This window comes from Sitophilus oryzae, unplaced genomic scaffold (assembly GCF_002938485.1).
Source record: "Sitophilus oryzae breed Bouriz unplaced genomic scaffold, Soryzae_2.0 scaffold_808_pilon_pilon, whole genome shotgun sequence".
NCBI classification, from domain to species: domain Eukaryota; kingdom Metazoa; phylum Arthropoda; class Insecta; order Coleoptera; family Curculionidae; genus Sitophilus; species Sitophilus oryzae.
In genome coordinates this window covers 338384-366232 of record NW_022147426.1, presented here as the reverse complement: position 1 = coordinate 366232, position 27849 = coordinate 338384, and the positions used below count along the sequence as shown (strand labels likewise).

Below are 27849 nucleotides of genomic sequence, written 5' to 3'. Positions count from 1 at the left end.
GGGGTACATAGATGCAGTTTTCTCAACACTGTGTTAATTTTTTATGAAACTAAATATATTGCACACTGATTTGTCCTAATCCTCTTAGTTCCTGAAATACAGGGTGAATTTGAAATTGTGTGACGTAACTAGTTTTTCGCTGGGAGCTGTCGTTTTCGAAATATGACTCAAATTTGATTTGTGTGCCAAGAAACAATAATAATATGACTTTTAAATAACAGTTACAGTACGTCTGTCCGTTCTGCGGCTACGGGGTATCCGTGAGAGGGGAAACGATATTCTCTCGATGTTTTTCGTAAAAAATTAGACGACGCGTCCCAACAATAAAAATTCGACAAATTTGCAAGTAGCCAATAAAATGAGTGGGCGGAGCGATTTGCGATGACGTACTCGTCAAGTCGACGTATAAAATATATTGCTGTTTATTTAAATGTTTTTTGTCCGCATTCCTTTCATAGACACAGATGCAGCAGACGTACTGTACTGTATCTAGTGATTAAGTAAAACACAAAAACAGTCCCTAAGCTCACAGATTACTTTAATGAATGTACTTACTTGTTTAAAACAGCAACTACAGGGTGTCCCTTTTTCGTGTGTTTTACAGTGTTTCTCTTTTTTGAGTAGGGGTACATAGATGCAGTTTTCTCAACACTGTGTTAATTTTTTATGAAACTAAATATATTGCACACTGATTTGTCCTAGTCCTCTTAGTTCCGGAAATACAGGGTGAATTTGAAATTGTGTGACGTAACTAGTTTTTCGCTGGGAGCTGTCGTTTTCGAAATATGACTCAAATTTGATTTGTGTGCCAAGAAACAATAATAATATGACTTTTCAATAACAGTTACAGTACGTCTGTCCGTTCTGTGGTTACGGGGTATCCGTGAGAGGGGAAACGATATTCTCTCGATGTTTTTCGTAAAAAATTAGACGACGGGTCCCATCAATAAAAATTCGACAAATTTGCAAGTAGCCAATAAAATGAGTGGGCGGAGCGATTTGCGGTGACGTACTCGACAAGTCGACGTATAAAATATATTGCTGTTTATTTAAATCTTTTTTGTCCGCATTCCTTTTATAGACACAGATTCAGCAGACGAACTGTACATTAGAAAAACAATAAACTCAATTTCATAGATGTATCGATAGATAAGTATACATGTAGAAAATAATGAAATGAAATAAAATAGGTAGTAAATCTAAAGAACCTGTATAATTTATTGCGTTAATTTCAGTACCGTTATGTAGTTAAATATATTATTTATGTAAAATTATGTGTGTCTTTATGGTACTTACTTATATGATTGTATGAGCAGGTATTCATATTTTTGCATGTATTAATGGCAGTACGTCAAAAACAATTGGGATTGTGCAGACAATGACAGAATAAACAAAAGAAATTCGATTAGTGATGCTATTTATTTTAATAAGTAGTTCTCAATTTTTTTCACTGACTCTTTAAAAGGTCATGAAAATTCAGCAAAACATTTTGGAATTATACACGAAAAATTATAGAAATTTATTTAAATAGGTATAAAGAAAACTTTCTAATACAAAAGAAATGGCACTTCATCTTCATTTTCTTTAGTGAGTATATTATTTTTGATTAAAACAATGACTGGGGTATAAATAATTTTTTTGTTGGTTCTTTTAAATGAATTGATCGAAGTTTCAAGCATTTCTCAAGTACTTTCGAATCTAGGTCAAGGTAAAGAACTTTCTCGGTCACTATGGACCGGTATACCATCCGCAAATGACCTGATCAGGTCTTCATAATATATTCCATTTCTCTTTGATTTAGTTCAAAAGAAATCACTTTCTCTGATGTATCTTGTTTTACTTTCACTCAGAGCGCTAAAAAATCATACAGTTACAACTCTGACAGATTCTTTATTGGTAAAACAATGTAAATCTGGGCATATAAGTTTATTTTTATATCTATTTATATAACACTATAACATTATTTTTTCCGAAATTTTCCTATAGGTAGTGGTGTAAAAAACAGCCCGAAAATGCCACAAGTCTACGTGGAAAAATACAACAGATTCGTGGATGCTGTTCTGAACAGAATCAACAGGGTCTTGGGTAAAGGATATGACCCTGTCCGAGTTAAGCTACTCAGCCAATCACAACGCGAGAATATGAAGAACAAATTCGGCAAATCGGCTAGTGAAAACACAGAAATTCGTTCGGATGTCAGCAATAAAATGGCTGAATTGGATATAGCAAGGTAAATATTATTTAGCGAGCGCTTTTCAAAACTTTTAAATCGGAATTTTGGTACACTTTTTTTACAACCTGTAGATGTATCATCATCATGATTGAGTTTCTTAGATAAGTCCTCCGTGCTCACTTAATTCTTCTGTTCCAAATATATTCTATATACTATTTCCGTGTTATTTATTAGAACGTCTTTTCTGTCTGCTAGTTCGTTGTACAGGGTGGTCGAAATTGGTCTGTTTTAACAGAGAAAACCTATTTCCTGACTAGATAGAGCAAAACCGACATAGATGTCATGGGCTCGATTTCTGAGACACGTTTAATGGCGCAAACCGCCTGTTGATATTTTCACTGCCAACTGAGATACGGGGTCTTTTTGAATTTTTTACCATTTTGAGAAAATTGCCCATAACTTTTTTATTTCGCGGAATAATAAAATTCTGTAAAAACGGTCTTAAGGCACTTTTTTAAACACAATCGAGTGGCGTAGTCAGTTTTTTTCTATACATGCTCTTTTTGTCAGAAATAATAAAAAATATAATTTTTTAAATAGAAATCATAGTTGGCTATGAACTTAAAAAAATGCTGGCGTTTAACCCTCTTCAACGATATAGAGTTATGTGTATTTATTTCTAAGAATGAAAGAAATATTAGGTTTTTTATCTATATATCGAAGGGGGCCTTGATTTTGTATAATTATTTTTTATGACAATTTAATATTCTATATTATTATTTATCTGCCTAATTATAGACTTTTGAAAAGGTAAATTAACATTCTATATTATTATTAGTACCTACTAAGCAAGGTAAATTAACATTCTATATTATTATTAGTACCTACTAATAATAATATAGAATGTTAATTTACCTTTTCAAAAGTCTATAATTATGCAGATAAATAATAATATAGAATATTAAATTGTCATAAAAAATAATTATACAAAATCAAGGCCCCCTTCGATATAAAGATAAAAAACCTAATATTTCTCTCATTCTTAGAAATAAATACACATAACTTTATATCGTTGGACAGGGTTAAACGCCAGCATTTTAGCCAACTATGATTTCTATTTAAAAAATATATTTTATTATTTCTGACAAAAAAAAGCAAGTGTGAAAAAACTGACCACGCCACTGGTTAATTAAAAAAGTGCCTTAAGAACTGAATTTTACAGTTTCTATATTTTATTATTTCGCGAGAATAAAGTTATGAGCAATTTTCAAATTATAAAAATTCAAAAAAAGGCCATATCTGTTGACAGTTAAAATATCAACAGGCACCACAGTGGGGTATTTGACACCGATAGTTGATCGAAATTTTTTATGTAGACCTTTATAAATTATTGCTATTTTCAATTAAAGAGGAAATAATATGAACAAAATAAAGGATAATTCCGTCGATTCTAAAAAAAGAAAGAAAAATCACTGTTCCAGTGTTTCCACGGTCAATGCCACTAATGCCAGTAGTAATATCGCAACTAATACTACTAATGCTACGACTGATCCGCGAGCAGTGCCCATACCACTAAAGTCGCTACTAATGCCAAATTGTGCTATACTGCTAATAGCACTAATGCGATCGCTTTGTACACAACAATGCCATCGCGGTTTACACCTCGCATTAGTATATCACTGATTGGCATATTAGAGGAAACCAAGAATGTTTTTCTCATTTTATCAGCAAAGTCGCAAAAAGTCGCAGTATTTTATTTTACTGTATGAAAGCCTAATGTTTACTAAGTAAAACGTATATACACAATATGCCGAATTCTTCGAAATGCGCAACTAAATCTCAAAGTAATAATAAAAATGTCACAAATTTAATCAAATTTTCTGAACGCCTAACTTTTAGTTGCAAAAAAAATCGTTAGTATAGAGAATATCAAAATAAATAATATGTTTTTGTAGAATACATACCTGCAGCTTGCTGAGCCATTTTCAATCAAAACAATAATATAAACGTAAAAGGAGCACAAGAACAACAACAATTTATAATTTTAAACATAAAATTTAACCATTTACCTCTTATCTGTGTAGTAAGTAACAACTTTGACGTTTCGTTGAAACAAATGAATGCAATTAAACACACCCATAGCAACGCCATTCATGGCAGACATGATTTAACTTATCATTTATCTTTTTTTGGGAAATCTTAAACACATTTGCTTTTTCGAATTTCGATCAACTTTTTATGCTAATACTCCACCGTAAGGCGGTTTACGCGATAATCTGCACCAATATGTTATCGAGGCATACAAAAAGGTCCACAGACTTCGAGACATACGAAAAATCAAGTCCATTTAGCGTGTGTCGCAATTTTCACACCTTAAAAAATTAGTTTTTTATAGCTATAGCAACTGCAGCGACTATGAAAAAAGCTGTGTGATTTTCATAGAAAATAAGGGCACCTGTAATTCATTTGAGAATGTTATAAATCGCTAAATTAGGTTTCAAATCTCTTGGATTTCTATTAATATTAAATAAATTTTATTAAAAATTCAACTAAAATTGTTAGTATTATTAAAAACAATTCAAATTCAAAAATTGTATCAGTCAAATTCCCTCATTTAAGGTGAATATTAAAGTAAATGTAAATACAGCTCATTCTAAGCTCTACTTATCTTTAAGAAAAATTTAAATAATTGCTGGCAATTGGGCCTTAATGCCATTTCGAATGAACAATAGTATCTATTAATAATATACATTATAATAATAATAAATTTTATACCATAGTGTGTATTAAAACTACTAAAACACTTTTAAATTGGTATTATATTAACAACTTTTGTTTTTTAATCCAAAAAAAAGTTACCAATTTTCTCAATCAAAATATTTGTGGTCCTGAAAAGGACCTTCGTTTTCCCATGTCCGTCAAGGTAGGTAATGGGTAAACGGTAAAAAAACAGGATAATGAAATTTAAAAAATTACAAAAATTGTTCAAAAGTGCCTCCCTCTTGCATTAAACAATAACCCAAATGATCATAAAATCCCCTCCACACATTGGATAACATATCAGGGGTGACAGTGTCAAAGGCATTAAATATTTTCTGTCTTAACTGCTCCAAGTTTTTAATTTCTTCATGGCCGTAAATTTTAGATTGTATGTACTCCCATAAAATCATTCACCGAGAAGTCAGGCGAAATTAAATGTCAGTCTAAACAAAACTGTAATTTTTGAAAACTTGTCAAAATTTGGACACACGCTAACTGGACTTGATTTTCCTATGTCTCGAAGTCTGTGGACTTTTCTGTATAATCTCACAGTAATTTAATAGATTGCTCGTCATATTATATCAGCTCGTAGGAGATTAGGAAAAAAAAAGATATTTATAGTTTAAAAAATAATTTATTTAACAAAATTTAATTAAAGACGTGACAAAATAGTTACATTTCTATTGGTTCTATCGGACTTTTTTCGACTGTATAAATCTTTATTTTTTGTACTAACTTTAATGCATAAAATATTTTCAATCTAATAAATAATTTAATGATGTAAATAAGAGGAAATTTCTCACATGGGTGGTCAAATTCTATAGTTTTCATTATATCAAACAGCCTCTGAATGTTTTATTCAGTGCAAAACTCATCAAAATTTAATATAAATAATTTTTCCAGCCCGTCAAAAAAAAATGAACAAATTTTTCCACTTTCATGATCAAAGGCTTTTAAATGGGTAAATAATTTCGAGTTATCCAGAGATTCGGATTCTTTTGCAAATTTTAGACAAATATCACATTGATGTATTTGAAGACCCTTTTTAATGATGTAGTCAAACATAATTAAAGGCATTTTGAGTTGAAATCTTTTCTCAGAGGCTGTTTGATATAATGAAAACTATAAAATTTGACCACCCATGTGAGAAATTTCCTCTTATTTACATCATTAAATGATTTATTAGATTGAAAATATTTGATGTATTAAAGTTTACAAATAAAGATTTATATAGTCGAAAAAAGTCCGATAGAACCAATAGAAAGGTAACTATTTTGTCACATTTTTAATTAAAATTTTGTTAAATAAATAAATTTTTTATACTATAAATATCTTTTTTAAATAAACACACATTGCATCCCATTTTAAATAAGATATACAAATTACCAAAACTTAGAAATAACAGTTCAAAAGTTCAACAAAAATCCTACACGCGTTTTTTAAAAAGAAACATATAACCACGCACTATGTCATTCCAGCAAGCGAATACGACACAGCATAGGTTTCCGGACTAAACGACTGGTGTATTTACACCACTTAATAGGCGTGTCGAGTTTGCCGAGCGGTTTCCGATGCAGTCGCTTTCTTTCGCATCTGTTATAGATAATTTGTGACAAAGTCATCAGCTAATCTTAGATGGTTAAGATATTCTCCATCTATTTATAATCCTTTGTTGGTCCAGTCCAGTTGACGGAAGATTTCTTCTAGTGCTGCTGTAAACAGCTTTGGGATTGTTTTATGTATCATTATCTCTTGCTTTGTATACGTATAGTTATACAATATAAATAAATTATAGGTCAGAACACAAAAAACGTCAACGTTCAAGACAAAATTCCGAAGAATCTGAGTTCGTTTTGATCTCAAAAGCTGGCGGTTCCACCGAGAGTACCTCTAATTCCAAAGGAGTCAAGGAAGTGAGAGCTACGCCATTTGTTAGACAGAATAACAAGAAGAAAGGTTCATCGAGTTCGAATAAAAAAGGATCAAATAAGGTAAATCTTTAAATAGACACCCATTTGGTGCAACTACTTAATAACAAAATAACTATTTTTTCAGAAAAAGACTTCAAACAAGACTAAGCAATCATAATCAAAGCAAAAAGCCAGAGCAACCTGTTTGGACTTAGTACGTTGAAGAGGGAAGGTGACGTGACCATCAACATGACACCGGATTACACAACCATAAAAACGAATTTCATGCTGGGACCACTCATTCTCAGGGTTGAAAGAGAAGTAAGTAAAGGGTAGTACCACAGAATATCTAGCTACGCAACAGAAAAATCCTCGAAATGAAAGAGCTAAAATTGCACAAATAGAATACTAGATGGCGCGACAATATCATAATCAGAATATAATTAGAAATTTTGAACTTTCGGTTTTGGGTCGACGGCTCGTCGACGTCCTTATAGCTAGGCTAAATATGCACAGTTGCCAGATTCAAAAAGACTTGAATTGACATCCCATTCTTTTTATTGTGTATAATGCAGTATGTGTTTCTTTCTATTCTTCTTTTCTTGTCAGATACACTTATATTAATTATTCCTTTGGCTATTAAAATAGTTTTAAGTATATTATTACAAAACATATACATTTTTAATATACATTACCTTATAATGTTAACTAAGAAAATACCTTTAATTACCTTTAAAATTAATAATATACAGGGCGATTGATAGTGATATTTATTAATGCTGGAACGTAGTAATGAAATATAAGTTTAATAATAATGGAAATAATTTATTAAAATGCAGTACAAAAAATGTTAACTAACTAAAAAATACTATAATAACAAATTTCTTCCGTTTGCCACGTTATTTATATAGACCTAGGTAGATTTTAAAAAGTGACACAGGTACAATTAATAATATATTAGTTCGGCATAAAAGTTGCTGTTACGACATCGAACAATAAATTAAAATTCGTAAAATAAATTAAAATTATTAATTAAACAAATCTTTATAAAGAAACGCAAGTATACCAAATTTGGGCCCAATCGAACTCCAGGAAATGATATCATAATAGTGTACTATATTATGGTACCACTCGATATACTTTAAGGTACCATAATATTGCAATGTCACCGAAGATCTGTAGTATACCAAATTTAAGAACAATCGAACGCCATGAAATGGTATCGTAATATGGTACTATATTAAGGTACCACTTTATATACATCATAGTACAATCATATTACAATGTAACCGAAGATACGTAGTATACCAAGTTTGAGCCCAATCGAATGCCAGGAAATGGTATCGTAATATGGTACTATATTATGGTACCACTTTATATGCATCATAGGACCATCATATTACAATGTCACCGAAAATACGTAGTATCCCAAGTTTAAGCCCAATCGAACGCCATGTACGTAATAGTACTATATTATGGTACCAGTTGATATGCTTCATGGTACCATAATAATGCAATGTCATCAAAAATACGCAAGTATATATCAAATATGAGCTCAATCGAACGCCAGGAAATGGTATTGAAATATGGTACTACATTAAGGTACCACTTTATATGCATCATAGTACCATCATATTACAATGTAACCGAAGATACGTAGTATACCAAGTTTAAGCCCAATCGAACGCCAGGAAATGATATCGTAATATGGTACTATATTATGGTACCTCTTATTATGCTCCATGGTACCATAATATTACAATATCACCGAAGATACGTAGTATCCCAAATTTAAGCCCAATCGAACGCCATGTACATAATATGGTACTATATTATAGTACCAGTTGATATGCATCATAGTACCATCATATTACAATGTCACCGAAAATACGTAGTATACCAAGTTTAAGCTCTATTGCCGCTATGTACCTAATATTGCTATGTCATCAAATATGGTACTATAGAAGGTACCACTTTATATGCTCCATGGTACCATGATATTACAATGTCACTGAAGATATAGTATACCAAGTATAAGCCCAATCGAACGCCATGTATCGTAATATGGTACTATATTATGGTATCACTTGATATGCTTCATGGTACCATAATATTGTAATGTCATGAAAAATAGTATTTATCAAATACCGTATGATACCGAAAAAACGGCGTCCAGTTGGCTGAAAAAGGACGATCGATGACATTTCCCATATAAATTTACATATAAAATGACAGCGATATTCATTTCATAGCCATCGCTAACGCCGTTTTTTCCTGATTATGCGATATGAACTTGGTATGAACACAATCGAACGTCAGGAAGTGGTATCTTAATAGTAGAACAATACTTATTATATTGTCGCCGAATTACAATGAAAATTCAGGATTCAATTATACAATCAAACGTCAGGAAGTGATTGTAATTTAGCTCATAAGATTTAATTCCAACTAACATGGCAAACTGAAAAATCAGCTCTGATCTATTTTAATATGTTTAAATGATGTAGCAAATTTGAAGGTAGGCTTTATCAGGAAGTATTACGATATAAATTACAAATGGCAACACTGCACAAAATTCTTTTGCCTTCATGTTTCCCCCGAGCGATCATGACTATGTCATCTGCATACCCAATGCAGTGTATTTCCGCTAGAGTTAATTCATCTAGTAGTTCATCCACCACCAAGCTCTACAGCAAAGGGGAGGTTACTCCACCTTGTGGAGTTCCTTGCGTTGTTTTAACAGCTACAGTTTTGGTGCCCATCTGAGCCTCTGCTGTTCGTGTTGACAGCATTTCCCAAAACCAGCGAAAAAAGTAAAGGGTAGTACCCTTGTTTATATATTCTTATACAGGGTGTTTCAAAAAACATGTGTTAAATAATCTTTATTCCTGTTTCAGGTGGCTAAAAGTGGTAAAAGAGAGCTAAGAAGTGCCACAGCAACCACAGAAGAAATGTACGGTCGTTTGGTACTACGTTTAGTCCAGGGAGGTGCGGCTTCCTTGCATTCTATCAGAGTTCTACAGCCGAAACAAGTACGACATTAACTGATTTTTTATTATATCATAATATTTACTCTCTCAACTTTCCAATCTATCACCTTAAGTTAAGCGACGTTAGACTAGAATAGCGTTTGGGCGGGTGACCGTCTCTGAAAATAAAAAGAGAATATAGGCCATTGTAGTCTTACAAGAACAGTAACGGGCGTAGGGGACGTTTTAACCTTCATCGAAAATAGCTGAAAAACAAGGGTCAAAAAAATTAATTTTCCTACAAAACCAAGATATCCAAGCCTTTAAAGGTGTGTATATTCTGAATCTACATAAATTTTCCTAGAAATGCTGAAGTTTTCATAATTTTATGACTCTGTTTCCTATTTTTGTCACGCCTTTGAAAATGTGCAAAAAGCAGGTAAAAATGAGATCCTGTGAGTTTCACAATACTACCAATTATTGAAATCATTGTATTAGAAGAGTATTCTAAAAAAAAATAAAAATAATGGCATTCGGTCAAATCCTTGTCAAATCTATCAAAGAGAAAAAAATGTGTCTATATTATTACAAAGTCTAATGCATGTTATTTTTTTGTACCCTTTTTACAGCGTTTTTTTTTCTGATTTTAGGTCAGAGTTGAAAGTAAAGACAACCACGACAAGACCAACGAATTCATGTGGAAGAAAAGCCCAGAAATAGCTACAGTTGTCTCAGAAAAATTGGCTTCAGCAACAAGGGCATTACTGAAACCTCAGCCAAACTCTAGACCATGATTTTTTCCAGAAAAATCTTGTTCAAATCGACTGTTAGTTTAGTTTTTTCATGACTCCGGTGCCTGATACACTTTTTTAATTTTTAGTTCGTTTTAGTACAACTATTAGTATCGTAAGTTTAATTTATAATATTTATTTTTATTTTAATAAATACTTATTAAAAACATTTTTTTTTCTAAAACATCCTTTATTGAGACCAGCAATTATTGGCAAATGCATTCAAAATCCTCCATAAAATTATAAACAAATATTTTTTTAATAACTAATTAACTAAAAACTTAAAAAACAAATATAATTTTATTCTTACAAACTATAATACTTGTTAAGATTGGTATTGATTTCTTTATTGCAAGTGGAGTTAAAAATATACTTAGTATATATCTATGAATAATATATATTTTTTAAATAGAGACCCATTTTTATACTTTTCTTATGACTGATATCTGCAAAAATATAATTAATTATTTTTTTTTCTATAGACAATAATAAAAAAATATGACTAGTAAGACTAAAAGAAAATACTAAAAACTAGTACAATATGTCTAGAAAAAAAATTATAACAGTGACAGATAACTGTCACAGACTTTTCTATAATTTTCTGACGTCCTCTGTCAAAATTACGTATTCTTTTGATGGACAGACTGTAGATATTACAAAAATAATATAAAAAGGAAATAGTAAATGTGACAGTTTCAGCCTCCAACAGTAACAGCCCTTAAGTGACGTCACACATTAAGTCATGTTGGCTTCACAATGTATACTGAAAGTTGTGTCTATGTTATTACATGATCTAAGTTACTCAAATTACATTTCTGGCGAATAAAAACAGAGTTTTTTTCAATTGACTATGTTATTTTTTGGATTCTTCTCAAAATTTTCAACATAGTAAACTGATATGGGCGTTATCCAACAATAATATCCCTGAAACGACGTCACATATTAAGTTATGTTGGCTTCACAATGTATACTGAAAATTGTGTCTATGCTATTACATGATCTAAGTTACTCAAATTACATTTCTGGCGAATAAAAACCGAGTTTTTCAATTGACTATGTTATTTTTTGGATTTTTTTCAAAATTTTCAACATAATAAACTGAAATGACCGTTATCAACCTCAAACAGTAACATCCCTTAAATAACGTCACATATATTGAGTCATGTTGGCTTCACACTGTATACTGAAAGTTGTGTCTATGTTATTATATGATCTAAGTTAGTCAAATTACATTTCTGAGAAAAAAAAAATATGGATGCCTCAATTGACTATGATTTTTTTGGACTTTCCTTAAATTTTTCAACATAATAAACTGATATGACCGTTATCAAAACCTCCAACAGTAACATCCCTTAAATGACGTCACATATTGAGTCATGTTGGCTTCACACTGTATACTGAAAGTTGTTTCTATGTTATTATATAATCTAAGTTACTCAAATTACATTTGTGATAAAGAAAAAATGAATTCCTCAATTGACTATGATTTTTTTGGATTTTCCTTAAATTTTTCAACATAATAAACTTTCAACATAATAAACAATAAGCCATTAAATGACGTCACACAGTAACTTATGTTGACTTCACGCCGATTACTGAAAGTTGTGTCTATGTTATTATATGATCTAAGTTACTCAAATTACATTTCTGATAAAGAAAAAAATGAATTCCTCAATTGACTATGATTTTTTTGGATTTTCCTTAAATTTTCAACATAATAAACTGATATGACCGTTATCAAAAACCTCCAACAGTAACATCCATTAAATGACGTCACATATTGAGTCATGTTGGCTTCACACTGTACTGAGAAAAAGTTGTCCTCTATATTATATGATCTAAGTTACTCAAATTACATTTCTGAGAAAGAAAAAATGAATGCCTCAATTGACTATGATTTTTTTGGATTTTCCTTAAATTTTTCAACATAATAAACTTTCAACATAATAAACAATAAGCCATTAAATGACGTCACACAGTAACTTATGTTGACTTCACGCCGATTACTGAAAGTTGTGTCTATGTTATTATATGATCTAAGTTACTCAAATTACATTTCTGATAAAGAAAAAAATGAATTCCTCAATTGACTATGATTTTTTTGGATTTTCCTTAAATTTTTCAACATAATAAACTGATATGACCGTTATCAAAACCTCCAACAGTAACATCCCTTAAATGACGTCACATATTGAGTCATGTTGGCTTCACACTGTATACTGAAAGTTGTGTCTATGTTATTATATGATCTAAGTTACTCAAATTACATTTCTGAGAAAGAAAAAATGAATGTCTCAATTGACTATGATTTTTTTGGATTTTCCTTAAATTTTTCAAAATAATAAACTTTCAACATAATAAACAAAAAGCCGTTACAAACGTACGTAATAAACAAAATGACGTCACACAGTAAGTTATGTTGGCTTCACGCCGATTACTGAAAGTTGTGTCTATGTTATTAAATGATCTAAGTTACTCAAATTGCAAATTTCTCAATTGACTATGTTTTTTTGGTGATATTTCTCAAAAATTTCAACATAATAAACTGATATGGCCGTTGTCAGCTCCCAATAGCAACAGCCTATTCAACGGTAGCATCCCCATGGAGGTTAAGAGTCCTTTGAAGGTGTCCCCTCGCAATTTGGTACTGCTGTAGGCGGCCCTGGGTGATATATCCGTGTGGACACCCACGCGATTGGCGGTGGTACCGCTGACGAGCTCGTTGCCCTCGTAGACGCAGAGGCAGTGAGCGGGTTCCGTGGCACCCCTAGGAACGCAAATGGTACTGAAAAATGGGGAAAAGGTGCGCGGGTAGTGCGTGGTGTGAACAAAAAGCAAAGCGTGCTATGAAAGGAGGACAGTACCTCGGAGAAATAAGTAAATAAAGAGCAGACCTGTATATTAAAAAAACATTTAAATGTTTGTGCACTATGTGCGCTCTTAGTTTTCCACTTACCAACGAAAGATATGAAATAGAAAGAGATTACATTAGGAATGCAGCTGAGTGTAACGGATGTTCTCCTTCACTAGTTGATAAAATAATTAGAAAATCCAGGTATAGGTTAATGATTTCTGAAAATTCGACTTTTCAATTGGAGAAAGATACGTCAAAATATTTTTCAATACCGTTTGATAGAGAGTTATCCCGTGGTCTAAAAGGAATTTTTAAGAATGTCAATTATAAACTTGTGTATAGTGCTAATAATAAATTACAACAATTATTAGTTAATCCAAAGGATAAAACACCTCCACTGGAAAGGTCGAGTATTTATGAAATTTCTTGTAAAGATTGTAATCAGAAATATGTTGGGCAAACTAGAAGATCACTTTTAACTAGATTTAAAGAACATTTAGCTCAGATAAGATATGGTAGACCGGATAAATCTTGCGTTGCTGAACATATTGTTGATAAAGAACATTGTATAGATCTTAATAATTTAAAATAAACTTAATTAAACAAGTCTCAAATTACAGGCAATTAGATGCATATGAAAGCATCAGAATTAATAAATGTAAAGATAGTATGAACAGAGACAACGGTCCAATTCCTTCAAGTTCTTTGTTCCTACTACTCTAGTGACGGAAATGTAACTGTTACGCTCGGTGGGCTCTGACTCGGTTGGCTAGATCTTGCCACGCCCACTCAGCGCGCACTGTGCCCAACATCACTATATGATTCTATAAACAAATATTTTTTTAAATGCTCTATGTTTACTTATTTTTCTAAGCAAGTAATGAAAATACAGTCTAGGATACTTTTATAAATCAAAATAAACATACAGTGTGTTCAAAAAATTAGGACACTGTTGGAAAAAAAATAGTTTAAGCTTCTTAAAAGTTATTATTCAATCAAACTTTTTTCGATATGTGGTCAAAATAATTTGACATACTGTATAAATTTTATATTTGTATCAACCTTTGAATAAGAAGACTAAGGAAGGAGCATAATGCTATCCATGTATTCATGCATGGTGGGCGGAAAAAGCACTCTAGGGTGGGGATCCTTGACAGTTTTGTTTGACGATTCATTTGACACATTTGAATTTGATTTGAAATTTTGTAGATTTGTCAGTCTTTACGGAGCTTATTTTATGTTATTTATTATTTATTCTACTACTGATAGTTGTATAAACGTGGTAAATCTAGATGGAAATTGTGGCAGAACTTAAATTAACAGTGAGACTATCGCGATTTATCGAAAAAGACTCTAAAATAGTTGGTTGTGTAGCGTGCTGTTGATCTCGGCAAAAATTGAGTGAAATAATGGAACAACTTTTCGCTAGTAAGTGACTATATAATATACATACGTGTAGTAAACCGATCATTTATGAAATTCACTTAAATTAACTAAATCTATATTTTTCTTGCATTTTAGCTTTTATTTACTACTTGTCAAAGATCAGATGTCAACGAATTTAGATACGTTAATTTGACTTACCTGCTTCAGTAGCGTATCGGATGTTTGTGTTAATAAATACTTATTCTAACTTATCTATTTTTATTAGAATTATATATTTTTATAACAATTTTAATAACTACCAACATTTATTCACAACGTAAAATAAAACAACAAATTATTGAGTCTACCCCACGTCTACCCTACATCATAGTTTCACATTTTTTAAATAAAATTAGAACGGCACTGATAAACTGGAATTTAAGTCGGCCATATTTGAGGCCCATCGCGGTGTACCTAAGATTTTTGATTTGCTCCTTCCTTAGTCTTCTTATTCAAATGTATCAACAATAAACTAACCTCAACCAATCGATGTGATTTTCTACAAGGATACACAGCGTAATAAAGCAACTATCTACAAAGCATTACTATAATTTTCTCTAAATGTACACAAACAATGATTTTGAAGAATACTGACAGTTCGACTGTCCAAAGAGCGGATAAATCAATTTGATCACGTGATTTTATATTAGTACCCATCAGTATATATTTTTTTTACGAAATATAAACAAAACAATAACTGCAATCATAGAACAAATATGATGAATGTTGAATTGTGCACTCACCTCATATGATGCTTGAATCTGCCATCGTTGACGTTCCACACGCTGATCGTCTGATCCAAACTACTAGAGATCAGCGTGTCATCGTTTGGAGCCACCATCTATAAAGAAAATATGAGACAGAATAAAAGTACACAGTCATGACCATCCTAAATATATACAGGGTTGTTCACCACATACGACACGGAGTATTGTAGCTAAACGATGAGATTTTTACAAATTGTAAGTTTTGGGTTCGATGAAGGACTATTAGAGGTACAATTTAAAAATAATTTTACAAGATACAGAGTGTCCCAAATAAGTAAAAAATATCAAAGTTGTATTTTTTTAAATGGAACACCCTGTATATTATTACAGTTTTTTAGTTTCTACGATTAAAATAAAGGTAAATTTGATTAAGATTTATTATACTTAAACCTTACTGTTTTTGAAATATTTTCAATTTTGTGAAATTGCAGTCAAAATTTTAAGGCTTCATTTCTCCAAGGGTATCAAAGTTTTTAATACTAAATATTTACTGAAGTTTATTTACTGATCAGTTATTGTGTTGCAATAATAAAAATAATACTACCTTATACAGAGTGTCTAAAAATTTATTTTAAATAATTATTATCTTCAAACGGCAATAACTTGTTTAATTTAAATGGAACACCCTGTATATTTTATGAGAATCAAATGCACAATTTAATTGTCTATCAAATTATATTATACCATTTTTTACCGTATTGTAGAACTGTATCGTAGAAATTTTTCGCAGGAATTTACCGTATCGTAGAAACTAAAAATGTAATAATATACATTCCATATAAAAAAATACAACTTTGATATTTTTTATTTATTTGGGACACTCTGTATCTTGTAAAAATATTTTTAAATTGTAGCTCTAAAGGTCCTTCAACGAACCCCAAACTTACAATTTGTAAAAATCTCATCGTTTAGCTACAATACTCCGTGTCGTATGTGGTGAACAACCCTGTATATTAAGATTTAGAATAACCAGCGTTACGTCACGCTAAAGGGCGAAGCCTAAAACTTCGACCACTAACGTGACGTCAACTTCTGGCAGTCTATAGCAAAGATGATCTAACAAAAATGAAACTGAAATATATTAAAAATAATTCTAAAAATTTTCTCTATTATTTTTTATGGATTCGTTATGGATACCTTCCATTACCTGTAATACTTCTCCTTCGTGAGCCCTCCAACTGGATACCACCAAACCCTTCCTGGTATCCAGAACTGTAATGGATCCAGAAGACTGTCCGGCTGCTATCCAGGATCCGGAAGGGCCTATTGCCAGACACCGGATAAGTCCAGACGGATTCACTGTAACCTTCAAAAAATACGCGAGTCTATACAATAATATACATGTACTGATTTCTTTCGAAAATCGACAACTATGAAACTATGAACCCTTCCCGGACACAAACGGTACACTGTGAGACAGGAAATTGTAGAGAGAAACAAGCCCTATAACATAGGGTACAATATTTTAATGAACAGTGCTTTCCATAAAATCAATAAAATGAAAAATATACGAAATAATATACATGTACTGATTTCTTTCGAAAATCGACAACTATGAAACTATGAACCCTTCCCGGACACAAACGTTACACTGTGAGATAGGAAATTGTAGAGAGAAACAAGCCCTATAACATAAGATACAACATTTTAACGAACAGTGCTTTCCATAAAATCAATAAAATGAAAAATATACGAAATAATATATATGTACTGATTTCTTTCGAAAATCGACAACTATGAAACTATGAACCCTTCCCGGACACAAACGGTACATTGTGAAACAGGAAATTGTAGAGAGAAACAAGCCCTATAACATAGGATACAACATTTTAATGAACAGTGCTTTCCATAAAATCAATAAAATGAAAAATATACGAAATAATATACATGTTCTGATTTCTTTCGAAAATCGACAACTATAAAACTATCATGGGCGCCGGAAGAATGAAATTTAGGGGGGGGGCAAGGTAAAAATGAATAAAAAATTGACATTTTTGGTAATTATTGGGAAAACTGGAAATCGTCCGATTTTCACCAAAATTGGTATACACCCTATTTTGAAGTCGTAGATTACGTATCTGAACTTTTTTCTGGCGGTCTTACCGTTTTTCAGAAAAACGGAAAATAATTTCAATATCGAATTTTTTCTTAATTTCTAATATTTTTAAGGTTTTCTAGCACATATTTTGTTAGGTATTCAATAATCAATAATGTTTTTGCTATTTTCTGTTACTTTTTTAACCAATTCTATGCATAATAGAGGAAAATTTGCTAAAATAAATTTGTAAACAATCTGAAAATGTTAGATTATAGCTTTTTTCGGGTTCTTGTTATTACGATTCTGAACCGTTCAGGCTACTCTGCAGCGCATGCGCAAATGAAATAATGTCTTCATATTTCCTTCTGCGCATACGCATCACAGTTCTAGGACGGTTATGTGTTTCTGGCATTTAAAGCAACGTTGCCAATGCTAAACCTAAATTTAGCGTGTTTTTTCGCTCATTCTGGAATTACGAAAGGCGGTCGCCAGAAGAACGGCTCCTTTCCATAACTGCTATTTTACCAACGAGATCTGACTATTTATACCGACGAGTTGTAGAAAGAGTTTTGATTGCATTGGTTACAACTTCCATGCAGAGGGTGTTAATCTTTGGTTGTTATATTATTAGATTAACAAAAAAGATTAACCCTCCGCAAAGAAGTTAAAACTAATGCAATCAAAACTCTTCCGCGTAATTTTGTGGATATAGGTGTATATTTAATTATAGTCGATCTCATAATAGGTAATTTATTTAAAATCCGTAATCACCCGAAAAAATAGAAGATATGACAACGTTAAATTTTAAAATTTCTAGATTAGGTTCTAGAAATTTGTCTCTCTTATTACATAGGAGAGAGAAAGAAGGGATATATCAAAATGTCAAACTTCCATCTGGTCTCAATTCTTCTTTGTTATTTTGTTAAGAAAAGTGTTTTTCAGTAAAATGTTGGACACTTTTCTATCCCCAATCAAGTGTGGCTTTTAGATAAACTATAATATAATGAAAATATAGTGAAATTATTACTTTATAGGGCCGAAATAAAGAAAATTCAACGTTTAAATAATTTTCCCGTTTTTCTGAAAAACGGTAAGAGATCGCCAAGAATAAAATAGATTCGTAATCTACGAAATAGTGTGTATACTAATTTGGTAAAATCGGACGATTTCCAGTTTTCCCAATAATTACCACATTTTTATTTTACAGGTAACACCTAACAATTTCATAATAATGATTATTTTTTTTACAGATGGATGTAAGAAGATAGCTTTTATTTTTATTGTTTCAGTGATCCAGGGGGGGGGCAAATGCCCCCTCTTGCCCCCCCTGTCCGGCGCCCATGGAAACTATGAACCCTTCCGGACACAAACGGTACATTATGAAACAGGAAATTGTAGAGAGAAACAAGCCCTATAACATAGGATACAACATTTTAATGAACAGTGCTTTCCATAAAATCAATAAAATGAAAAATATACGAAATAATATACATGTACTGATTTCTTTCGAAAATCGACATCTATTAAACTATGAACCCTTCCCGGACACAAACGGTACATTGTGAGACAGGAAATTGTAGAGAGAAACAAGCCCTATAACATAGGATCTGCAAACGTTAATCAAGCCTTAATCCAAGCACGTGTGTTTGTACAGTATAGCGTAATAGACTCTTTAAGAATGCCTAGATGAGCTGAATAAAGAAAATAAAGTCGTCTTACCCCACTTACTTTTAAATCGTAAACATAGTTGGCTAATCTGGTATCAATAACCTTGATAGTTCCTTCGGTTGTTGCCGAAAATACCAAGCTCGAAGGTGACGGCATGCTTTTGACAACATTGACAGGAGAAAATTTGGGAGATTCCAACTGGTTTAGGACAGTCCCCATGAAGGGATCCCAAAGATGTACCACGCTATCGCAAGAAACTACCTAAAATTACAATTAAATGTCTTTAAAAATATTTTTTTAATCAAAAAAATAATTTAGTGTTACCAATCTGGTGCTCTCAACGAAAGTAAGAGACAAAATTGACTTTTTGTGAGCTGTATAGGTCCACTGACAGTTTGAGGTAGATGATCCATCTCCTTGACTTCTTAGACTCCATAGTTTCACAGTTTTATCTCTAGACCCTGACATAAAACTATTCTCGTTGTCCAAAATGTACAGACATTTTACACTATTAGTATGTCCTTAAAATAAAGTCATTTTTTTTTAAATTCAATATTATTTTGAAGATAACACAATACTTACCTACAAAAGTCTGTAATTTGATCTGGTTGAAATTAAAGCTATTATCTTTTTCTGGTCTGCCTATTTCGTGAGCCCAGTAACTGAACCAGTTGCCTTTTAAATGCCTGGCGTTGTTCTCCATCCTGTTGCTGACCAAACTCAGCAAATCGTTCGCTTTTGGCGGTTCCGACGTCTCGGCTTGAACGTCTATCCTGTTACCTTCATTAAATAATTTTTGTGAGGTTGAATACACTTCAATATCGTGATGAAATTTTACCTATTAAATTAATGTTACTTCCTATGCTACTAGAGGGCGGTATACTTTGACTCCAATTGATGTCAGACAATATCATTTTAGACCCTTCCAAGGAGGTTTTGGCATTTTGTTCATAGTTTTTACACAAATCTCGTATTCTGTCATGGTTTTTTAGTGATATTTCTAGGGAATTTATACCGACATGTTTTAGAAACGGTATGTACGTCCTGTATGCTAATTCTAGGGTAAAAACATCTCTTAGTTCCTCCATAGCTAAAGCCTGGACATTTTCTTCTCCTAGAATGTGTTAAAAAAAGCGTTCATGCTTATAAAGATAGTAATCATAGCCATAAAATTACGAAACTTTCAGCATTTGTAGGAAATTTTATGTAGATTCAGAATATATACACCTGTAAAGGCTTAGATATCTTGGTTTTGTGGAAAAAATAATTTTTTGAACCCTTGTTTTGAGCTATTTTTGATGATGGTTAAAACGTCTCTCACATCCATTACTGTTCTCGTAAGATTACAATGGCTTATATTTTCTTATTCTATGCCTTTTAATCGGTAAATAACAGCAGTTGTAACAAAATCGGTGGCACGACCAAAATTTCCAATTTTCACGACTCAAAAAAATGACTATTTTATTTTACACAATTTCAAAAGCCTTAGAAAAATAGTAACCATAGCCATAAAATTACGAAACTCTCAGTATTTGTAGGAAATTTTATGTAGATTCAGAATATATACACCTTTAAAGGCTTAGATATCTTGGTTTTGTGCAAAAATTAATTTTTTGGACCCTTGTTTTGAGCTATTTTTGATGATGGTTAAAACGTCTCCTACATCCATTATTGTTCTCGTAATACTACAATGGCCTATATTTACTTTTTCTACGACTTTTAATCAGTAAATAACAGCAATTTTAACAAAATCAGTGACATGACAAAAGTCGCCAATTTTCACAACTACATGCATGGAAAAAAGTCGAAAAAATTGACAATTTTTGGCTATTTCTTACACATTTTCAAAGGCCTTAGAAGTTTATATAAATATGTAAATACATAAATGTCCAAAAAAGTATATATTTTGACATACAGGGTGATACATTTTGAGAAAAAAAAATGATTAACCAAAAACCTTTTTTATGAAGATAAAATAGAACGCCACTGGTAGTAGACGAATCTGCAGTTTCATAGATGTTCTGTAAAATATCTTAAGAAAGACTATAATAAAAATCGGCGAAAAACAAAAATCGAACAAAATACCAATAAATAAAAAAAATAAAAAAAAACACCTTGCTTGATTACTAAGATTATTTTTTTACCTATATTCTTATATTCTTCATTTCATAGCCATCGCTGACGCCTTTTTTTAGATAATATTGTATTATTTGTAAATATTTAAAAAAAAATTTTTCGAATTTATTCAGATACTGCAAAATATTACATATAATTTTAATCATAAAATAAATAAAAAAAAAAAAAAAAAAAAAAAAAAAAATTTGAAATGTTTTTTGTTTTAAATTAGATCGATTTTCAAACCCCAAATTTAAAATATACTTTACATTTTAACCCATTATCTTATGTACCTATACATTATTCGTACATTGTAAAACATTTGCGGCATTTATATGGTTCATAGTTTATTTGCCAAAGTATATTATTACTAATAAATAGGTATATAGTTTGTAGTTAATTAACTGTATATTATGTATATAATTTCATGCTAAACAATCATTTTTAAAATACAAAACCAAAAATCTGAGGAAATAATTACGTTTTCCATGTATTCTACAAATATTTTTAATCCGTGTAATGCTAACTAGCGTGACGTCATAAATCTCGCCCGTAGGCTGATCTTTTAATAGAAGGCACTGTCTCACCTTATTTGCCGCCCGCTGACAAATTTTTGGCTATTTATTTCTCTAAAAAAAAAAAAAAAAAAAAAAAATATAAATAATTGTAAATATTTTTTTTTTTTTTTAAAAAGTATATATTTACATAAATAAAAAAAAAAACATTTTGAGAAAAAAAAATGATTAACCAAAAACCTTTTTTATGAAGATAAAATAGAACGCCACTGGTAGTAGACGAATCTGCAGTTCTAAAAATGTTTTAAAATATTTAACAAAAAATATAAAAAAATCGCGAAAAATACTCATAGGCATAGATCTAAAGCCAAAATAAAAAAAAACCTTGCATAAAACTAAGAATATTTTTTTACCTATATTCGATGTATGTGTAGGAGACACACTGTCAAATGATTCCGAATCTTTCAGCCTAACGTGAGGCACTGGCACAGCTTTGACAGTACTTGACAGCTCTATAGATCCATACGACTCAGGTGTAGCTCTATAACACCCTGTATCTGTTGACTAAAAAAATCATAATACAAAAAATAAAAAAAAAAACATAGAGCATATCTTACTTACCATTTCATTATTTCTACCATACACCTTGTCAAAAATCAAAAAGAACTTCTGCACAGACGGTACGGCCAGGTACTTCCTAGTCATGTCCGCTCCTATCCTCACAGCTAGAACATACAGGGCGTCCACGAATTTCCTTGCCAGGGCGTTCCTAGCAGTACGACCGCTAGGGAAAAGTAACTCGGTGGATCCCAGCAAACTCTCGGCAGGCTGTACTATGCCTGTCAGTATTTCTTGGAGCTGATCCATCAATGTGGCGTCACTGAGGTAGGGTACTATGTGTTTTAACAGGGCGAAACAGGATATTAGCCCTCCTTCGAGGGTCTGAGTCAGACGTTTCTTGCACAAGGCTACCAGTTCTGTCATGTGAGGAAGGTATTGGAATAGAATCAGTTTTTCCCCGTATAGACCTAGAAAATACATGACAGATATTAAAGTGAGACACCCTGTATATGACTAAAAATAAAAATCTACCTGCTATGTTAGCCAGACAATGCAAGACTTTACAGGCGTTGTCGTCTCCAACAACCTTGCTAGAGGTGATAGAGAATTCTGTGACTTCCTCCTTACAGTTTGCGCCGTTTTCTGGATTGACAGATGTCAAATTCTCCTTGCCTACGTAGCACAGGGTCAACATTCTCAGGAGGTTTCTCGACAGATATCGCGACATCAAAACAGGACCAAGCCTAAAAACATTTCATTTGAAAAAATCTCGGGGTTTTAAATAATAATCTTGAACGAAACCAAAAGAACTATGGTAATCGCAAAACAATTTCCCATGCACGTGATTAACTTTGAGTGACAAGCGATGGTGACAGCGCTGCCGGATTGTGATGGTTTTATTGGATGAATCCTTTGAATAAGAAGACTAAGAAGACTAGCATACAAAAATCTAGGTACACCGCGATGGGCCTCAATATGGCCGACTTAAATTCCCGCGCATTTTTGTATCTAGTTTTTCTAGAAACAAAAATAAATTATTTTTAAAATGTGAAATTTAAAACTTATGATGTAGGGTGTATAGACGTTGGTGTGTAAGATATAATTTGTGTTTTATTTATTTTTTTTTTTTTTTTTTTTTTTTTAATTAAATTGTATTATAAATATTTTATAATTCTAATAAATAGATAAGTTATAATAAAGTATTTATTTAACACAAACAATTCCGATATACGCTACTGAAGCAGGGTAAGTCAAATCATGAAGTATCTTAAATCTTGCATTTTTTAATTCTTTGACAAGTAAGTAATAAAATAAAAGTAAATGCAAAAAGAAAAATATATAATTTAGTTAATTTTTAACGTGATTTCTTAAATGATCGGTTTACTACACTATGATGCTAATTATTATAGTTATTACTAGCGAAAAGTTGTTCATTATTTCACTCAATTTTTTGCCGAGATCTACACCGCACGCTACACAACCATACTATTTTAGAGTCTTTTTCAATACCATCGCGCAACTCAATGGCCGGCGTAGTGTCACTGTTAATTTGAAGTCTCTGCCACATTTCCATCTAGATTACTACCTTTATACAAGTATCACTAGTAGCATGATAATAATAACATAACCGAATAAAAATAAGCCCGGTAAAGAGCTGGACAAATCCACAAACATTGTTCCAAAAACAAAGTCCTCAAAATGTTGTGTCAAGATCATCAATGAATTGTGTCAACAGAACTGTCAAGGCAAATCCCCCCCCCTAGAGGTCTTTTTTGCGGCCCACCTGACTGCGTCGTTGGGAAAGATCATGGATAGCATTATACTGCTTTCTTCCTTACCTTAGTCCTTGTCTTCTTTTAGTTCCAACAGGGATGAATCTTTTATAGAAAGATTTGGTGACATATAGTATTTTGGTGTGCGTAGGTCTCCAAGGACTGCCTAGGCTTTCTCAGATAACTTTTATTTTTTTGAATTTCTATATAAGCAGTTAAGTGGCAAAGAATCCTTATATAATTTTTAGTCATACGTATTTTTTTTTTTTTTTTTTTTTCTATTTTTCATATTTTGGCTTGCCTGAAAAAAAGCCTTTTGCCATCCTTTTACCATCGATAGCCGGCGCCCCGGTGGTACGAAAGTACTACCATTCCACGCAGGCCGCTATCTCCCGTTCGGACTTAATATCTAACCGAAACTTTCCGACAAGTCGAAATTAACTACTCCGCGGCCCGGCTAGTTGTTGTGGGTCTTGTGGAATCGACCCAAGCTCATCTGATAGTGGGAGTAGGGCTCCGAAACCGGTAGTGGAGAGCAGGTTGATCCACAAAATGACAACAACAGCGTGATGAATTAAATTTTGTATATAAGCAGTTAAGTGCCAAGAATCCTTATATAATTTGTTATTATGTAAAAAAAATAAAAAAAAAAAATTGTTTTCTATTTTATAATTGTGGCTTTGGCTGAAAAAAAGCCTTTTACCACCTTTTACTATCGATGTTTGCGCCCGGTGGTACGAAACTTACCATTGCACGCAGGCCGCTATCTTCCGTTCGGGATTTAATATCTAACCAAACTCAGGTGCGCTTTGGCAGACCATCAGTCGGATTAACCTTTTCTCTCTGTTACAGACATAGTGGTCTGTCATTTTGGTTGGATCTGCCCACAGCGCTCACCTGATTATGGAGTAGGGCTCCGAACCCGGTAGTGAGAGCAGGTTGATCATTATGACAAACACAGCGTATAATTAAATTTCTTAATAAGCAGTTAAGTGGCAAGATACCTTATATAATTTCTCATTTATACCTATACTAGCAAGAAATTTGTTTCTATTTTATAATTTTTTTTTTTTTGTTAATTTTGTTTTTTATCATCCTTTTACTATCGATGTATTGCCTTCGTTCAGTTGCACGACATTGCTATTTCTGCTGCATATTTATTTTCTTTTTCTTATTTTTATTTTCTTTAATCTTTATCAATAAAAAATTACGCGATTGCTAAAAATTGCTGTGCTCTAAAGTAAATGGAATGGTTTACAATTTTGAATGGAAAAAACAACCTTTATCTACAGTATTGACAAGAGTGGATGAACCCGGTACCCGTAGTTGCTGAGAGAAATCAGTTTGAAGGTGTTAAATATCAAGAATTATATTACCACTATGCTAAAGTTTAATACAATTTCATCTTAAAATGCTACAAAACAAATATAAATTCTATATGGTCTTATCATTTATAAGAATGGGAGTGTGGCAAATGTTACTTTGTCTTGGACAAGAGTAGATGAACAAATATTTTTTAAAATCAATTGGTTCATTTGTTCTTCTTTATGAATTGATTTAAAACATTTTGAAGCCCTTGTGATATATCATGCCACGTGGAATTAACTTGTCTGCAGATCTTAAGTTTCGAGTAGTGAATGCTTTTAAGTATGGTTTGAAGCAATCGGAAATTGCTAAGCATTTACGCCTTGGAAAATCAGCAGTACATTATATTTTAAAGAGATATAATGAGAGAGATGTCTCTATAAAAAGAAAACCAGGACTAAGGGTTGATTCAATATGATAAAAAGCCATATGAATTTTTCTTTTCCAAAGATTCCATTTTGCCGTCAGCAGATAAAAAGCTAAAACTTGAGAAGAAGGCTATCCTGATGAGTAAGGACGATCAAGTGGTTGACCAAAGTTTGTTTTCGAGGTAAGCCCGAAACAATGCTATCAAAAAAAATTTGAGGCCGATTAGCATTTACCCAGGAATATCTAAAGCTTTGACGCTTATTGACTTAATGGAAAAAAGAGTTTTTACAATTTTTTTAATTGATTTAAAAAAAAAAAAAAAACAAAATTGATAAAAATGGAATTGGAGATTCAACATCTAGAAGATTACTCTCCACAACACACGGTGCCACCAAAGTACACGCAGCCACTGTAAAAACCGTGAGGGGCGCCAATCGTGAGTGACAGGTTTTTCTGTAGACTCTCCATTAAATTGAGGGCATAATGGATCGGTTTGGCTACAGGAGCCGTTTACCAGGAAACTGGCACCTGAGGTCAATCTTGTTTGGAGGGAAAAATACCCAGTTATACCAACATGATAATGACCCGAAACATGCCTCATAATTGGTTAAAAGGTTTTGGAAGATGAAATAGTGACTGTTCTCAAATGGCTATCGCAATCCCCAGACCTGAATCCAATAGAAAATTTATGGAAATTTTGGATCAACACATTAAGGACCAAATTCAAAAATAAAGCAAAAATTGTGCAGCTTTGGAAGAGTCTGGGAAAAATATCGATTTTTTTTTATAAATTAATTGAAAATCTTTTGGGATCCATGCCTAAGCGATTTCTGAAAGTAATTAAGAATAAGGGTTATTACACTAAGTACTTCAAGTAAATTATAGTTAATTTTTCAGTTTTTGTTAACATAAGATTTTTTATTCATAAATATTTTTTTTTTTTTTTTTTTTTTTTTTTTTTAAAATTTAAATTTTTACTGCAAGTAAAACATTTAAAAAAAAACAATACTATTTATTTTTACATGCAGGCACTGGAGCTTCAAAGTAAATATGGCTCAAATTTTAATTTTAACATATTAGGAAAAACCCATTATTTTAACAAAGTTCATCCACTTATGGCCAATAACTGTAGTTATCTCTTGAAAAAAAAGTATTTTAAAAATAAACGGTTTGGCGATCGTGATTTTACTTTACTTGTTGTCGCGTTGGTCGGTCGCATTTCTCTCACTCCGACTTAATAAGATCCCTATGCGATTTACTTCCACACATGTAAATGCCGACCCAAAAGTAACAGTTGCCAGCACGGTATGAGGGAATCAAAGGGGGGGTCAAAAACCCTCAAAAACTCATGTAATTAAGAGACCTTACCTCAAGGCTTCTTAATTGGTCCATATTTTCACTTAGAGTTGCATCCAAAGCTTCTTCAGCAGCCGAAACGTTGAACGGAAGATCTGAGGTTATGTTCAGCTCCAAATGCTCAATCAGGCTCTTCATTTGGTTCTCCGAATCTTTTTCCTCATCTAAAACGATTTTTTCTTCAGATTTACTCAAAATATTACAGAAATTTACCTAATTCAAAAATGTCTTCATCCTTTTTTAATTCTGCGTCATTTTGTACTTTTACAGGCTTATCACTAGAAGTGGGACTGGACTCGTTACTCATCGAATCCATGTTTTTCAAATGAGACGTTTTTTTCAAAATTTTCTCGCTATGAGTGTGGAAAGGAAAATCTAATTTCTCAAAATCTTTATAACCTGATAAAAAAAATGAATTGTATGATTTTCGCATGAAATTTG

General features: G+C 32.2%; 2 protein-coding genes across 2 annotated transcripts in view; one reads left to right on the top strand and one right to left on the bottom strand.

Annotated features, from left to right (window-relative positions):
- Nucleotides 1-10718, top strand: part of LOC115888874 (putative uncharacterized protein DDB_G0270496) — a 36623-nt gene extending 25905 nt beyond the window's left edge. Inside the window, 6 exon segments of the mRNA XM_030908744.1 lie at nt 1987-2230; nt 6729-6924; nt 7028-7043; nt 7046-7164; nt 9741-9875; nt 10463-10718. Coding sequence (XP_030764604.1) covers nt 1987-2230; nt 6729-6924; nt 7028-7043; nt 7046-7164; nt 9741-9875; nt 10463-10606 — 854 coding nt within the window. The 3' untranslated portion in view covers nt 10607-10718.
- Nucleotides 10719-12430: 1712 nt separating this feature from the next.
- LOC115888873 (WD repeat-containing protein 81) overlaps nt 12431-27849 on the bottom strand; it is a 39058-nt gene continuing 23639 nt past the window's right edge. The window contains exons 17-28 of the mRNA XM_030908743.1: nt 27622-27807; nt 27416-27572; nt 23078-23289; nt 22607-23013; nt 22399-22549; nt 20194-20469; nt 19938-20135; nt 19680-19876; nt 19416-19616; nt 16797-16955; nt 15626-15723; nt 12431-13388 (exon numbers count right to left, since the gene is read on the bottom strand). Coding sequence (XP_030764603.1) covers nt 13136-13388; nt 15626-15723; nt 16797-16955; nt 19416-19616; nt 19680-19876; nt 19938-20135; nt 20194-20469; nt 22399-22549; nt 22607-23013; nt 23078-23289; nt 27416-27572; nt 27622-27807 — 2495 coding nt within the window. The 3' untranslated portion in view covers nt 12431-13135. The remainder of the gene's footprint in view (nt 13389-15625; nt 15724-16796; nt 16956-19415; nt 19617-19679; nt 19877-19937; nt 20136-20193; nt 20470-22398; nt 22550-22606; nt 23014-23077; nt 23290-27415; nt 27573-27621; nt 27808-27849) is intronic.